The following is a 12,085-nucleotide window of genomic DNA, read 5'->3' as shown; positions in this document are numbered from 1 at the left end:
AAGAGGTAACGAATACCCTTTCGATAATCAAGTCAATTTTAAGTAAAGTTATGTTTGAGAGTACAACTTGGTCCCTTTTATATAGGTGACTCCGGAAACGGTTATGCCCAGAGTCACCGACAACAAGAGGAGGGTGTGCGACACTTCGGGCAAAGACATCACGTGATGTCCATCGACCCTTGCACCCGTGTAGATTAGTCAAGTCAATTACGAGATTCGAATGATCGATCGCTCGACCACATATTACTCTTATATCTCATGATCTAATCGTTAATATGATTGCCATGACTTTTAATGATCGATCGGTCGACCACGTGTCACCATGTGATGATATAACGTGTGACATATTACTCTTCACCTATCAGCAAACAACATAATAACTTGCATGATTGGCGGTGTACTTAAATATTCGTACCTTGTGTTTCTGAATAAACTTTTGTTCTGTACTTTCTGAAAAGTGGCCAAGATTTCACACATCGCGATTCAAGTGATGAAGATTTGAGTCACGAACATATCTGATAAAATTAAGCACGAAGAGAATTAGGCAACATATCATCATTCAAAAGAAAAGACGGTGTCTGATGTATAATTCAAAATAGTCTAAGAAAAAGTACAGAAATGAGAAGAAAATGGAATGTTCCATGAGTGCCGGAAAGTGATGCCTTCTTCATAAAATGACAAGTCTGATGGCAGGACAAGTGAAGCATGGGAAAGCCAAGATAAAAGACAAGAGGGACAAGCAGGCAGGGAGATTAAACAATTGAAAGCTTAGAACTGAGCGCTGCAATTTGAAGGTTTCTTGGCCTTCACCAACCAAGGTAGCAGCCTATGGAGATTCTCACTGGAGCAAGCATCTATCAACATGATACTATCCAAAGGACATCTACTGTTAGCAACACACAATATATCAAGCTACAACAATCTAGTATCGGAAGTCTATAATTGTATAGAAGAAGACTCAAATTGCTAAAACTGACCACAGTGAGTAAAATTATCGAGCTACAGCTTCCAACAATGTTTGGATCTTTTTCACACATGTTTTCCTGTCACAAACAGCAATGACAGCTTCCAACAATGATGATGACCATAGCAAACTGACAAGTCCAGACCATACTAACCACTTAAAGTCAATCCACATGAAAGGGACCATTTTTTCCTGCCCTGTGGACCCTCTTTTCATATTTTAGATGCTTACAAACAGCATCCACAGCTTGTTCATTTCCAACAATCATCAACAAACCTTCTTGAGACCCTTCAGTGAGTGTGACTTACAACATCATTGACTACTTAAGCTTATAAAAGAAATGGCCAATAAGTATATTTTGCATCAAATAACCTTGAAATAGAGGAATTTAAAAAACTGAAATCCTGATCATTGACTTCTTGACCCACATTCCAAAAGCAAATTCTTGCTCACAACAAAACGGACACAAATAAGTTTACCTGCATCAACAAGCATAATACAAAGACTATAATGCAAGGTCTGGGATGATGTAATTTGTTCACAACATTGACTACTTGAGTTGAGAGAAAGATGACCAAATATACGAAGCTCACCTTAATGCACGGTCTGGGATAATGTAAGCAACCTTTCCCTTCAAATAACCTTCAAATGAAAGAGTTCATAAAACTCAAAATCTGATCAGTGACTAAGGTCTACCATTCCAAAAGGCAAATTAAATTCTTGCACACAACAAGACAGACTCGAAGAAAATTTGCTTCAATCAACATTCACAGTACAAAGATTATATTACCAAACCTAATTTTGCTTCCGATATGTTCGTGGCTTTTAATAATCAGCAAAAATATGCAAAACCTGGAAGATATTATTATTCATGAAGTTTGAGGTAGCGAGCTTCCCTAGCTCGAGGACGAACTGATGAAGTTACATGGATGAATCAGCGTAGTAGGGCGAGGTAAAATGGCAAGAAGATAATTAAGATGGCAACCTGATGCTTCACCAAGTTGCCGGTAGCATGACAAAGTAGAACGGGGAGAAAACCTCCGTTTCTCCACCAAGAAAAGGAAATCGGGTGGCGATAATCTTATAGAGGCTCAAATCCTATCGCAAGCCAGACGAGAGGGCCATCAGTAGGACGGCGGCCTGCTCCTCTTCCCCAGGTACGTTTCTCCTCCTCCTCCTCCATCTCCTCCGTTTCCCAATCATGGATATCTGCTTCCACAAACCCAACCCGGACATCTGCATCTTAAGATACACACCAAACCTCTTCCGGCCTCCTCCGTCGCTGATCTCTCTCTTCTCCTTCTTCACCTTCATTCCGGCTTCCTTTACATTCTTCCGGTACCGGATCCCACAAGCGTTGCAGAGCGACTGCCATCGCACAGATCATCAGATCAACAACGTAAAACTCGAACGAAACAAGCGGAAAATCCGATCGCCAATCAAAGACCGAAACGACTCAGGGATAGTACCTTGGGGCCAGTAGGGCCAGCTCGCCAGAGAGGGGTTTTTGTGGCTCGGCAATCCGTACAGCTCTTGATCTGGCGATCGCTGCTCCTCGGATTTGCATCACACGAAGCCTGCAGATGGAATCGAAGCAAGAAACAACACACCACCGCAAACAATCGCATGAATCACCAAACATGAAGAGCGAGCAAGACCACGACACAACAAGAACAGAAGCACAACCAGCCTTACCATGTCACTTAGATCCATCATGCCCTGATTCACTGTGATTGGTAATGGCCTCCGCTTTCACGCATCTCCTCTCTCTCTCTATATATATAGTGGGGGAACGGTGTGAGAGAGAGGCGGAGAACTCCTGAGAGCGAAGAGAGTGGAGGGAAACAGAAAGCAATAGAGGGAGAGACGCCAAAAAAAAAACGAATTATTTATCGTTAAAAAATACGCCGTGGAGTAATATAATAAGCTGAGGTGTCACCGCATAAGGCATCCGGCCGAAGCCAATGAGAGTACGGGGAGAAAAAACGACCGGCTTATTTAAATCCCCGTGAGGGTACACCTTACCGCATCAACGGACTAGGCGGATGTGAGAAGAAGCGTGGATCCGCCGTGTGGACGTTTAGCAGCAACGACTCGCTTTTCACGACGTGGAGGGTTCTGACTGCCCAATTGGAGGAGAATTCTGTGGGACCCAAGAATGTGCATGATACACGGTCGTTTGCTGTTTGGTTTGATGTAGCTGATCCCTGCTCCTGAGAAGTGAAACTACGACGGAAATGGGTAAAACACTTGAATTGAGCTACGCGCAAGGCTAACGTCTGATCGAGATCTGACGGCGCAGGTTCAACTACAAGATACGTGTGCTTATTGGAAGCTTAAAAATAAAGAAAAAATAAATTTTCATTTGCTAACCTAAAATAATAGCATAGTATATAAATAAAAATAATTATAAAATTCGAAAACCAAAGGTGGTTGAGGTAAAAAGTATGATTTTTTTTGTAAAAAAATAAATAATGAAGGTAGGATTCAAGAACAGTGTTCATTTCGATCGATATATTTTATGATGCATTGATAAATTATTATTTTTTTATAGAGATAGTTGATCCAACTTTGATATTAAAAAAATTATTAAAAAATAAAAAGTACTTTAGGTATTGTGCATCTAGTTAATAGATTAATGAAGATGTGATTCCAAAATTATATTTTTATGAAGAGTAAGAAAAATATGAATATTTTTTTTTCTTAAAATATTTTTCATAATTGTTATTGATAATTCAATAAAAAATATTTGTATATTTAGTGTTTAAACTTTCTTAGTGATCTACCTAAAAAAAATGTTATTTTCTATTGAGTAAATGATCTGCCTAAAAAAAATGTTGTTTTCTATTGAGAAATATTTACTCGATGCATTATATTGATTCTATGATGGAGTATAATATAGCTCATTTTATTAATATAACATCATAAAATATACCAAACAAGCATCATAACCCAGTGTTGATATTGCAATGCCACAAATCCACCAACAAAGAACAAAGAACCATGTTAGTCCAAGGAAAAGTCAGCTGCTAATCTGATGAGAAGTCGTCCATCATTGCAATATCAACACTGCTTCGCACCACCATCCATAGATACAGTAGCAGAACCAAGAGATCATCCTCCTCACTGCGTCCTCAACTTGGTGTACTCTCTGTTGGCCTTGGCAAGCTTCGAGCAGCAGCAAGAGAGGAAGGCAAAGAAGGTCGAGAGGGCGCACATTGCCCACGTGATCACCACCAGTAGCCACTCCTTGATGCTGGCCTTGGCCGGGTGTGTCCTGTCCGCCACCACCAGGGCCCGGAAGATGGCTTCCGCGACGGCGTAGGACGTCGCCGGGTCCATCTCGTCCACCGCCGTCCCGTGCTCGTTGAGGCACGATATGTCGTAGACTCCGTTCGTCTCCGACACGCCCAGGTACTCGCACGTCTTCACCCGCGCCTGGATCCTCTCCTCCGGCGATAGCTCGTCGCCGTGCGTCAGCACCAGGATGGGGCTGTCGGCTGTTCAGACAAAAATGAGTGTTCGATGAAATGCTTCGGCGGGATTAGAGGACGAGGTCGGGTGTTGTGGTGAGACTTACTGGGGCTGATCTTGATGGGAGGGTAGTGGAAGAGGTCGCGGGTGGCTTCGAGTGGGCGGGGGTCGCCGGAGAGGAGGGAGTGGTGGAGCTCGTAGAGGTTGGCCACCACGACGGGGCAGTTGACCCGTCGGCGGAGGAAGCGCGTAGCGGGGGGTGCGGAGGCGGGAGCAGGGGCGTCGGGGGGGTTTGCGCCGCGGCAGGGCTGGCCGTGGCGGACGCCCTCGGTCATCCAATCCGCCACCTCCTCAAGGCCGTCGGCCATCCGGTCGCAGTCGAGGCCGCGGGAGTCGAAGATGCAGAACCCGCTCCGCATAGACCGCAGCACGTTGTGCTCCTCCAGGCACTGCGTCCGCCCGTCGTTGCCTGCGAAATCCCATCCTCGGATCAGTGAAAACAACTACAACCCGTAAGGAAAAGAAATCTATCGACAAACGAGTGATCTCTCCGAGAAGAGAACCAAACGAGCGAAGACTATCCAGGCTGACAACAACTGGAACCGATGCTTGGCAAGAAAAGTCGAAGCTCATCAAGGAAGCACTCGAGAAGAAGGCAATAAAGATCGAAACTTTTGCAGAGAACGATGCAAGACGAAGCAGAAAGATCGGATCTTTGAGGTCTTTCTACAGGAAGAAACAACTACCAGCGAGAGGGATGCTCTGAGCGAAAGGCAGGAATCCGGCGCGGCCGAGAACGCAGTACATGAGATCCACCAGCGCGGTCTTGCCGGTGCCGGCAAGCCCGAGCAGCAGGATGGTGATGACAGGGGGGATGTCCGTCTCGTGCTTGGGAATCCCACCGGCAGGGAGCCAGAGGTCGCCAGCATTGTACGTCAGCAGCTTGTGCCGGATGTCGTCGAGGGACACGTTGGCTGCCGCCGCGAGCCGCTCGAGCTCCCTCAGGACCCGCACCCGAGGCGAGGCAACCGCGCCCCTGGATCCCGCGGCGGCCTCCGTCCTCCCGCCTTCGCTGTCGCCGTCGAACTCAATGAGGGAGCGCCACCAGCAGTTAGCCAAGGCCGCGCTGGCCTCGCTGGCGTCGTCGCCTCCCTGCACCGAGCTGCGCATCCTCCTTTCTTCTCTCTCCTCTGCCCTCCTTCTCGTCCTCCTCTTCTGCGGTCGCCTTCTGCAACGTTTCCTTGCCACCGCTGCCTCTATAGCCGTCATTTAAGCGGAGGTTTGGTTCGGGGAAAGTGCGATAAAGAATTAGATCGTTACCGGACATCCACAACTCATAGCTTCTACCGAGCCAAAGAAGATTCCGATGAACTTTCTTGCGTAAAGAGCAGAATAAGCCGTAAACTCCAGGACGAGCCAAGACGACAGCGTACGTGCGGATGCCGGTGCTTCTCAGTAGCTCACTGCTTCAAAGAGGAGAAAGAAATGGCCAGAGGGGGCCAACAGTTCCCCTATTGACCACGTTGATGCCATGGCTTGGACTGAATCCCCGAGGTGGGTGCGGAGAAGGGTCTGCGCAGGTGAGATCAAAGAGACGTAGAAATGGCACGGCAACAACTACGTAAGGCAAAAAAGGTAAAAGATAAAACCAATGTTCCCTCCTGTTTCTACTGTGAAGCTTTGGGTGTTAGCGTGAGAAACTCATCGGGAAACCCATCGCCGCCCCTCCTCTCCCACTAGACGTGCTGATTCGCCTTCTGACCGTCAGCTCGAGGCCGCCGCTGCCTCCTCCTCCTCCTCTCGACCCTTTCTTCCCATATTAGATTAGCTAGTCAGGTTAGGAGAGAAAATATATTATTCTTTCAATTTTAGGGAGAGATTTTTTTCTTTTTAAATATTTTAATATTTTTACAATATTTCGGAGGATGCTTTGATTACTTTTTGAGCTTAAAATCCAATAAATTTAGCAAAAGTTATGTTCTTGACAAGTCTCTCATCTTTCTCTCGTTAATTTGTGCTTTGGGCTACTCTTGTGCACATTTTAGGAGTGACTTGGATGCTTAAAAGTATCATTGATAATATTGAGAAATATATATATATATATATATATATATATATTATTTTCATATTATATTTTCCTTCTAACTTTATTGTATATAAATCGATCTTGAACTGATTTGATTGGTATCGATTTATCAAAAATCCCTTTTTGATTTTGTCTGGAATCAAATCAATTTTAAATATGAAAACCAATTGCATGCTTTCAGTTTCTCTAGGACTAAATTAGAAACGAACGTACATGGAGACCCAATGAAAACCCTTCGTTTCGATATTTCTCAATCAATATGAGACTAAATGATCTTATTATATTATCCTACCATGTTAGCGAGTTTTAATTATTAAACGATTTCTTGAAACCTTACTTTCTTGAAACGCTTAAATTTTTTTTAAATATATTATAAATATATTTTTTTAAAAAAATATTATTAATATTATAAGATTTTCAAGATATTTGATTCTATATTTGAGACAAAGTAAATTTTTTTTTTTTTATGAAATATGTCAAAATCTTTACACATTTTTCATTCGGAATCATTCAAAACATAGAATAAAGTTGAGATTTTTTATTGTCGCTAAACTTTTTAATTAAATAAAACCAGTTACAATATTTTTTAATTAAATAAAAAGAAAATTTCACATTTCTTTTCCTATAATTTGGGCAAATTTGGCACTCTATCAAACCCTAATCGACATAAAAAAGAATCGGAAGTAATCGTATTTACTCGATCGCGATCCGACTTCGCAACGTGGTCTCGCCGAACCAACTCGAATAACGGGCCACATGGGCCGAGCCGTCTCTGCATGGTCCAGCCCATTATAATAGGAGAAGATGATATTTCGATTTTGCCCTCGGAAACCCTAAGATGAGTGATGTACAAATAGACGCCTTCGGCCTCCGCCGCCGCAGCATTCGTCCACAGCGTTCTTCTGAACATCGCAGGAGAGGAGCACGATGGTGTCGCTGAAGCTCCAGAAGCGGCTCGCCGCCAGCGTCCTCAAGTGCGGGAGGGGGAAGGTGTGGCTCGACCCCAATGAGGTCAACGAGATCTCCATGGCCAACTCCCGTAAGGAGCTCTACTTTATGGTTGTTGATAGTCCTTGTTGTCTCGATCCGAATAGAGCCGCTGGATTCTAAGCCTATTGATCGCTTGGTCTTTGGCAGAGATGACCAATTCCTTTTTTGTATCTCTGAATGTTATTTTTGCTTGTGGTTGAATCATGGTTGTTGGATGATTTCTTAGACTCGTCATCGTTGTAGATATAGTTTATCTTCTTAGGTTTATTACGTCTGGTGTTCTGGCAATCTTTTATGTGTAAAGGCCCGTGTTTTCGATGTATCCGGTGACGTTATTGCTCTGGCGCTTCGTATGTGCAATTCTAAATCTTTAACGCGACGATTCTTTGCGTTGTCATTAGTTGTTCGATAATGCATTGTCGCAAATTGATTTTTGTTCCAGAATGTTTATCCTCGCTTATGATTATAGAATGGTCGTAGGCCAGCATTTTCCAGTTTTATCCCTCTTACAATTGCTAGTTATGTTATGGCCATTTGCTCTCATCGTGAGCTTTGAGAAGTCTTAGGATATATCTTTTGTGAACCTTTCTTTACCTTTGATGTAGTTTCTAAGGTTTATTCTTCACCCTTTAATAAAAGTTTAAAGATTTTTGGATGATTTAACAAGCGAGATGCTAGGTAATTGCTGCAAATTTGTTGTTTGATGTATTTAGCGGTATACTACCTCACTGAGTATTGATTGAAAAGGTGTGTTAATGTACGTTATTTCTTGAATATTTTATGATAGTCGAACCTTTGATATCCTGTATTTAGGACTGGAAGGGGTTGTGTCAGATCCAGTTGTGTTAGATACTATGGATGAACTATCAAAATCTAAATAAATTCAATTTGTTCATCTGATTAAATGTTGAACCAAGACCATTTGTGCAACCTATTTGATAAACTGGTCCTGTCGAGTTGATTCAAAATGACATGGTTCTTGTCCTACTTAGGCTATCTGATATGCTAGCATAACTCATTTAATTTGTTAGTTGAAAATGACACACCTATCTTATTTGTCATGATAATTAAATTGTTGTATTGGGTTAAGATGGTTAAACTTTTGAATTTGATGTATCAGTTTGTAATTTATCTTTGCTGGATTAAACCTATGTAACTGTAAATCAAACCCACAAGTCCCAGGCCAGTCTTAAGTTGGGTTGGATCAAGGATTACCATGGTCTTATAGGCTGTAGTGCATGAGAATACGTGCTTTTGTCATGTTAATACATTGCCAAGGAAATTTATTTTCATATTTGTTAATATGTTCTTTTGATGCATTTAGCAGCTGAAATATTAAGGTTCCATATCTTTCTGATTAACAAGCTGGGGACTAGGATTAATTTTAAAGACTGCCTGAGTTGCATGCGAGTGACATACAAACCCAGGTTTTATTGTTATGTTTTTTGACACAATCTAGATCACATGGAAATATATGAGTGCACTGTGTTTATACCTGTCAATTTGTTGATACAGGCTTATATTCATAGCCATTCCCACTCTTTTGCTCATGAATTTGTTTTAACATAACAATCGGTTCACTTTGTATACTTCGAGATCTGGATAAGATAATTTTATTCTTGCATTCTTCATATTTTCATCTCATTTTAATGGTTTTGCCAATGGGCATGTACGAGTATCACTGCTTGAATATAAATATTAGGTCAAGATTGAGAATGTGCTTGACATGCGAGGTACTTCTGGTGTGATCTCAATGCCAGCATTCAAATATATGGAACCAACTTAAGATTGCATGCATCTGATGTTTCTGTTTCACGTTGGCAGTAGCCTTGTGCATTGGGCTGCCTATTGAAATACAGTAACATGATCAAATTGTCCTTTAATTTGAGTATGTTCTTTTAGGCCCTGTAGAGTAAAAACATGAACTGTATAGTTGAGTTGACTCGTTCTCTATTCTTGGTGTGTGTATAGTAATTTCTGAATGTGTGTCTATATATATATATATATATCTATGTATGTATGTATGTATGCATGTAGGTAATAATTTCTGAATGTTTAGAATGGAGGAGCTGACGACACAAAAAGACTGCTGGAACTTTTGTGAATGGTATTTTGACAATGATGTACTTCATTTTGTAATTTTCACTTTTTATTTTATTTTTGTTTTATAGTTTGTTGTTGTTTCAAAGAAAATAGTATCTTGTCATTGTCATTTGAGTTGAGATGTGCAAATAATTGGTACAAAATCATCTGTATTTTTAGGCTGGGGAAGTGTGGAATGAAAAAACCCTAATTGGGCGATGAGAGTTCCTTGGGTAATCAATATTTTTACCATGAGAGATGAACATGGAAGACTATGGAAACGCAGTTATGACTGTTGTCATCTTGTGTGTAATACCTTGGTTTCAGCCTTTTCCCAAATATCCTTGATTAGGGTGAGGAGAAATGAAATGGAGCCATTAGTTTATAATGGTCATTTGCAGATGAATTTTTAATGCTATTGTTTGTTTTGTCAATTCGTTATATTTAAGAATCTCATTTATCCATTGCTTTCATTGGACTTGTAATTATCTAATGGGTTCACGATGCAGGCCAAAACATTAGAAAGCTGGTCAAGGATGGTTTTGTCATCAGGAAGCCAACCAAGATTCATTCGAGATCTCGTGCAAGGAGGGCACTGGAGGCAAAGAGAAAAGGACGACATTCTGGATATGGTAATAATTTTGTTTTTGCTCATCTTTGTTAATTTTATTGTAATTTATCTTTATCTATCTATACATTTTGTTAATCTTTTTTGTCTCCCAGGTAAGCGCAGGGGAACAAGGGAAGCTAGGCTTCCAACTAAGGTGCTTTGGATGCGCAGAATGCGAGTTCTCAGACGGTTGCTTCGGAAGTACCGTGAGTCAAAGAAGATTGATAAACATATGTACCATGACATGTACATGAAAGTTAAGGGTAATGTCTTCAAGAACAAGAGGGTGCTGATGGAGAGTATTCATAAATCCAAAGCTGAGAAGGCAAGAGAGAAGACATTGTCTGACCAGTTTGAAGCCAAGAGAGCCAAGAGCAAGGCCAGCAGAGAAAGGAAAATCGCCAGGAGAGAGGAACGCCTGGCTCAGGTCCAATAATTTTTTATATATTGTTTTCTTTGGCGTACAATATTCAGCTTACTGGATTTCAACTGTTCTTTTACTCATTCTGGATGGTTACCCTGTCTGATTATTAAAATTGCTTTGCCGGTTGTTTTTTTTTCCTCGAAACTAAAGTTTGTTTAAGCTGCTAGTAGTTTGCGACTGTTGAACTCATTAATCTGTTTCGTCATTGTGAGCAGGGGCCTGGAGACCGAGCACCTGCAGGAGCTGCTTCTCAATCCGAGTAAGGGATCTTTCCCATGCAACTTTTACCCAGAGAACTTGTAAGTTCGTAATCTAATGTGGGAAAGTGTTTCTCATGCAGGGCTCCCAAGAAAGCTAAGAAGTAAAAGTAACAACGCTGAGAACTATTCGTCGCAGAATAGGTACAAGTGGCTCGTGGAGCATTCCTTTTGTTTCGTTTCCAACTGTGAGATGTTGCAAAAACTAGTCGAAACTTTTATTCCGCATCTTTTAGGACTCTTGATACTTGTTTGTTCTGATGGAGTTGGATAAACTTGTGTTATTTGTCAGTTTTCAGTAATGGCATTACCTATTTTTGATAACCCTGGTTAATTTTTTTGGTGTGTCAATCTTTCCCTTGCTCGTGTGATAAGTTGAGCAAGTGGATTTGTGAGGCCCAATATTTCGTGGGCATATTTACTCAAAAACAGATTCGTGACACAACTCTTAAGGTTACCTCCTATAATAATCTTTTGTAACTATGAATCAGTTCTATATTGTGTTTCTGAAACTAAGCCAAGCAGAAGTAATTCACAAGAAGGTTTACTCACGAAAGAATTGTACCCTCAGATATATTTGATATAAATTTGAAGCTGTCCGTTAGCGTGATATTGTTGATAAAAAAGTTTATTGAAATGGCTGCTGTGGAGGCTTTACGAAATAAAGAAGACCATGAGACAATGAACTCACATTGTAGTTATTCTTTATAGATTGATCATTAATGTGACAAAATTATAACTTTAAAAGCGATATTAATCTCTACCTAAAAATGGTAAAAATATTAGAGAAAAAATGAATTATTTTTAGGGATAATTTTTCTAAAATATTTTGGGCACTCTTTTTTCATTTATTCGTGTATAGTATCTCTTATTTCCTAAAAGAAAAAACAATAACTTCACTCGTATACCCTTGCCCTCGTCACTATCATTGCTCATGTGTCATTGTCGTCATCCTTGCTCATGCACCTTTACCTACATCATTGTTCTCGATATCGATTGAGACGCTGGTCCTTGCTCATGCACATTTACCTTCGTCATTGTTCTCGATATCGGATGCACATTTACCTTCGTCATTGTTCTCGATATCGGTTGAGATGTTGATCCTTGCTCATGCACCTTTACTTTCGTCATTGTTTTCGATATCGGTTAAACGGAGGAGTCGAATTTGGCCTCGGGCTTGCTCCTAGCCCCCACCGCC

At 41.2% G+C, this 12,085-nt stretch overlaps 3 protein-coding genes across 3 annotated transcripts; 1 reads left to right on the top strand and 2 right to left on the bottom strand.

Annotated features, from left to right (window-relative positions):
* Positions 1 to 1,788: 1,788 nt before the first annotated feature.
* On the bottom strand, positions 1,789 to 2,752 carry LOC135616321 (GATA transcription factor 16-like). The gene is made up of 3 exons (XM_065115514.1): positions 2,660 to 2,752; positions 2,434 to 2,541; positions 1,789 to 2,332 (listed from the first exon to the last, which is right to left on the bottom strand). Exons 1-3 carry the CDS (start codon positions 2,678 to 2,680, stop codon positions 2,063 to 2,065), a joined length of 399 nt encoding a protein of 132 aa, XP_064971586.1. The 5' UTR covers positions 2,681 to 2,752; the 3' UTR covers positions 1,789 to 2,062.
* A 1,154-nt stretch (positions 2,753 to 3,906) lies between these two features.
* On the bottom strand, positions 3,907 to 5,743 carry LOC103991108 (uncharacterized). The gene is made up of 3 exons (XM_009410467.3): positions 5,185 to 5,743; positions 4,545 to 4,907; positions 3,907 to 4,464 (listed from the first exon to the last, which is right to left on the bottom strand). Exons 1-3 carry the CDS (start codon positions 5,705 to 5,707, stop codon positions 4,088 to 4,090), a joined length of 1,263 nt encoding a protein of 420 aa, XP_009408742.2. The 5' UTR covers positions 5,708 to 5,743; the 3' UTR covers positions 3,907 to 4,087.
* A 1,658-nt stretch (positions 5,744 to 7,401) lies between these two features.
* On the top strand, positions 7,402 to 11,211 carry LOC103990711 (large ribosomal subunit protein eL19z). The gene is made up of 5 exons (XM_009409951.3): positions 7,402 to 7,563; positions 10,106 to 10,228; positions 10,320 to 10,633; positions 10,846 to 10,889; positions 10,971 to 11,211. The coding sequence occupies exons 1-5, from the start codon at positions 7,452 to 7,454 to the stop codon at positions 10,993 to 10,995; spliced, it is 618 nt and encodes a 205-aa protein (XP_009408226.1). The 5' UTR covers positions 7,402 to 7,451; the 3' UTR covers positions 10,996 to 11,211.
* Positions 11,212 to 12,085: the final 874 nt, after the last annotated feature.

The sequence above is a fragment of the Musa acuminata genome, chromosome BXJ2-7 (assembly GCF_036884655.1).
Source record: "Musa acuminata AAA Group cultivar baxijiao chromosome BXJ2-7, Cavendish_Baxijiao_AAA, whole genome shotgun sequence".
NCBI lineage: Eukaryota > Viridiplantae > Streptophyta > Magnoliopsida > Zingiberales > Musaceae > Musa > Musa acuminata.
This window is presented reverse-complemented; position numbering and strand designations above follow the sequence as displayed.

What these genes read in the sequence shown, in the direction of transcription:
- LOC103990711 (XM_009409951.3), top strand. Translation starts at nt 7,452, where the DNA reads ATGGTGTCGCTGAAGCTCCAGAAGCGGCTCGCCGCCAGCGTCCTCAAG. An exon ending in GATCTCCATGGCCAACTCCC is followed by an intron (nt 7,564 to 10,105) that starts GTAAGGAGCTCT and finishes TTCACGATGCAG; the next exon opens with GCCAAAACATTAGAAAGCTG. An exon ending in AGGACGACATTCTGGATATG is followed by an intron (nt 10,229 to 10,319) that starts GTAATAATTTTG and finishes TTTGTCTCCCAG; the next exon opens with GTAAGCGCAGGGGAACAAGG.
- LOC103991108 (XM_009410467.3), bottom strand. Translation starts at nt 5,707, where the DNA reads ATGACGGCTATAGAGGCAGCGGTGGCAAGGAAACGTTGCAGAAGGCGA. An exon ending in TCAGAGCATCCCTCTCGCTG is followed by an intron (nt 4,908 to 5,184) that starts GTAGTTGTTTCT and finishes GGGATTTCGCAG; the next exon opens with GCAACGACGGGCGGACGCAG. An exon ending in TCCCATCAAGATCAGCCCCA is followed by an intron (nt 4,465 to 4,544) that starts GTAAGTCTCACC and finishes TTGTCTGAACAG; the next exon opens with CCGACAGCCCCATCCTGGTG.
- LOC135616321 (XM_065115514.1), bottom strand. Translation starts at nt 2,680, where the DNA reads ATGATGGATCTAAGTGACATG. An exon ending in TGATGGATCTAAGTGACATG is followed by an intron (nt 2,542 to 2,659) that starts GTAAGGCTGGTT and finishes TTCCATCTGCAG; the next exon opens with GCTTCGTGTGATGCAAATCC. An exon ending in CTGGCCCTACTGGCCCCAAG is followed by an intron (nt 2,333 to 2,433) that starts GTACTATCCCTG and finishes GTGCGATGGCAG; the next exon opens with TCGCTCTGCAACGCTTGTGG.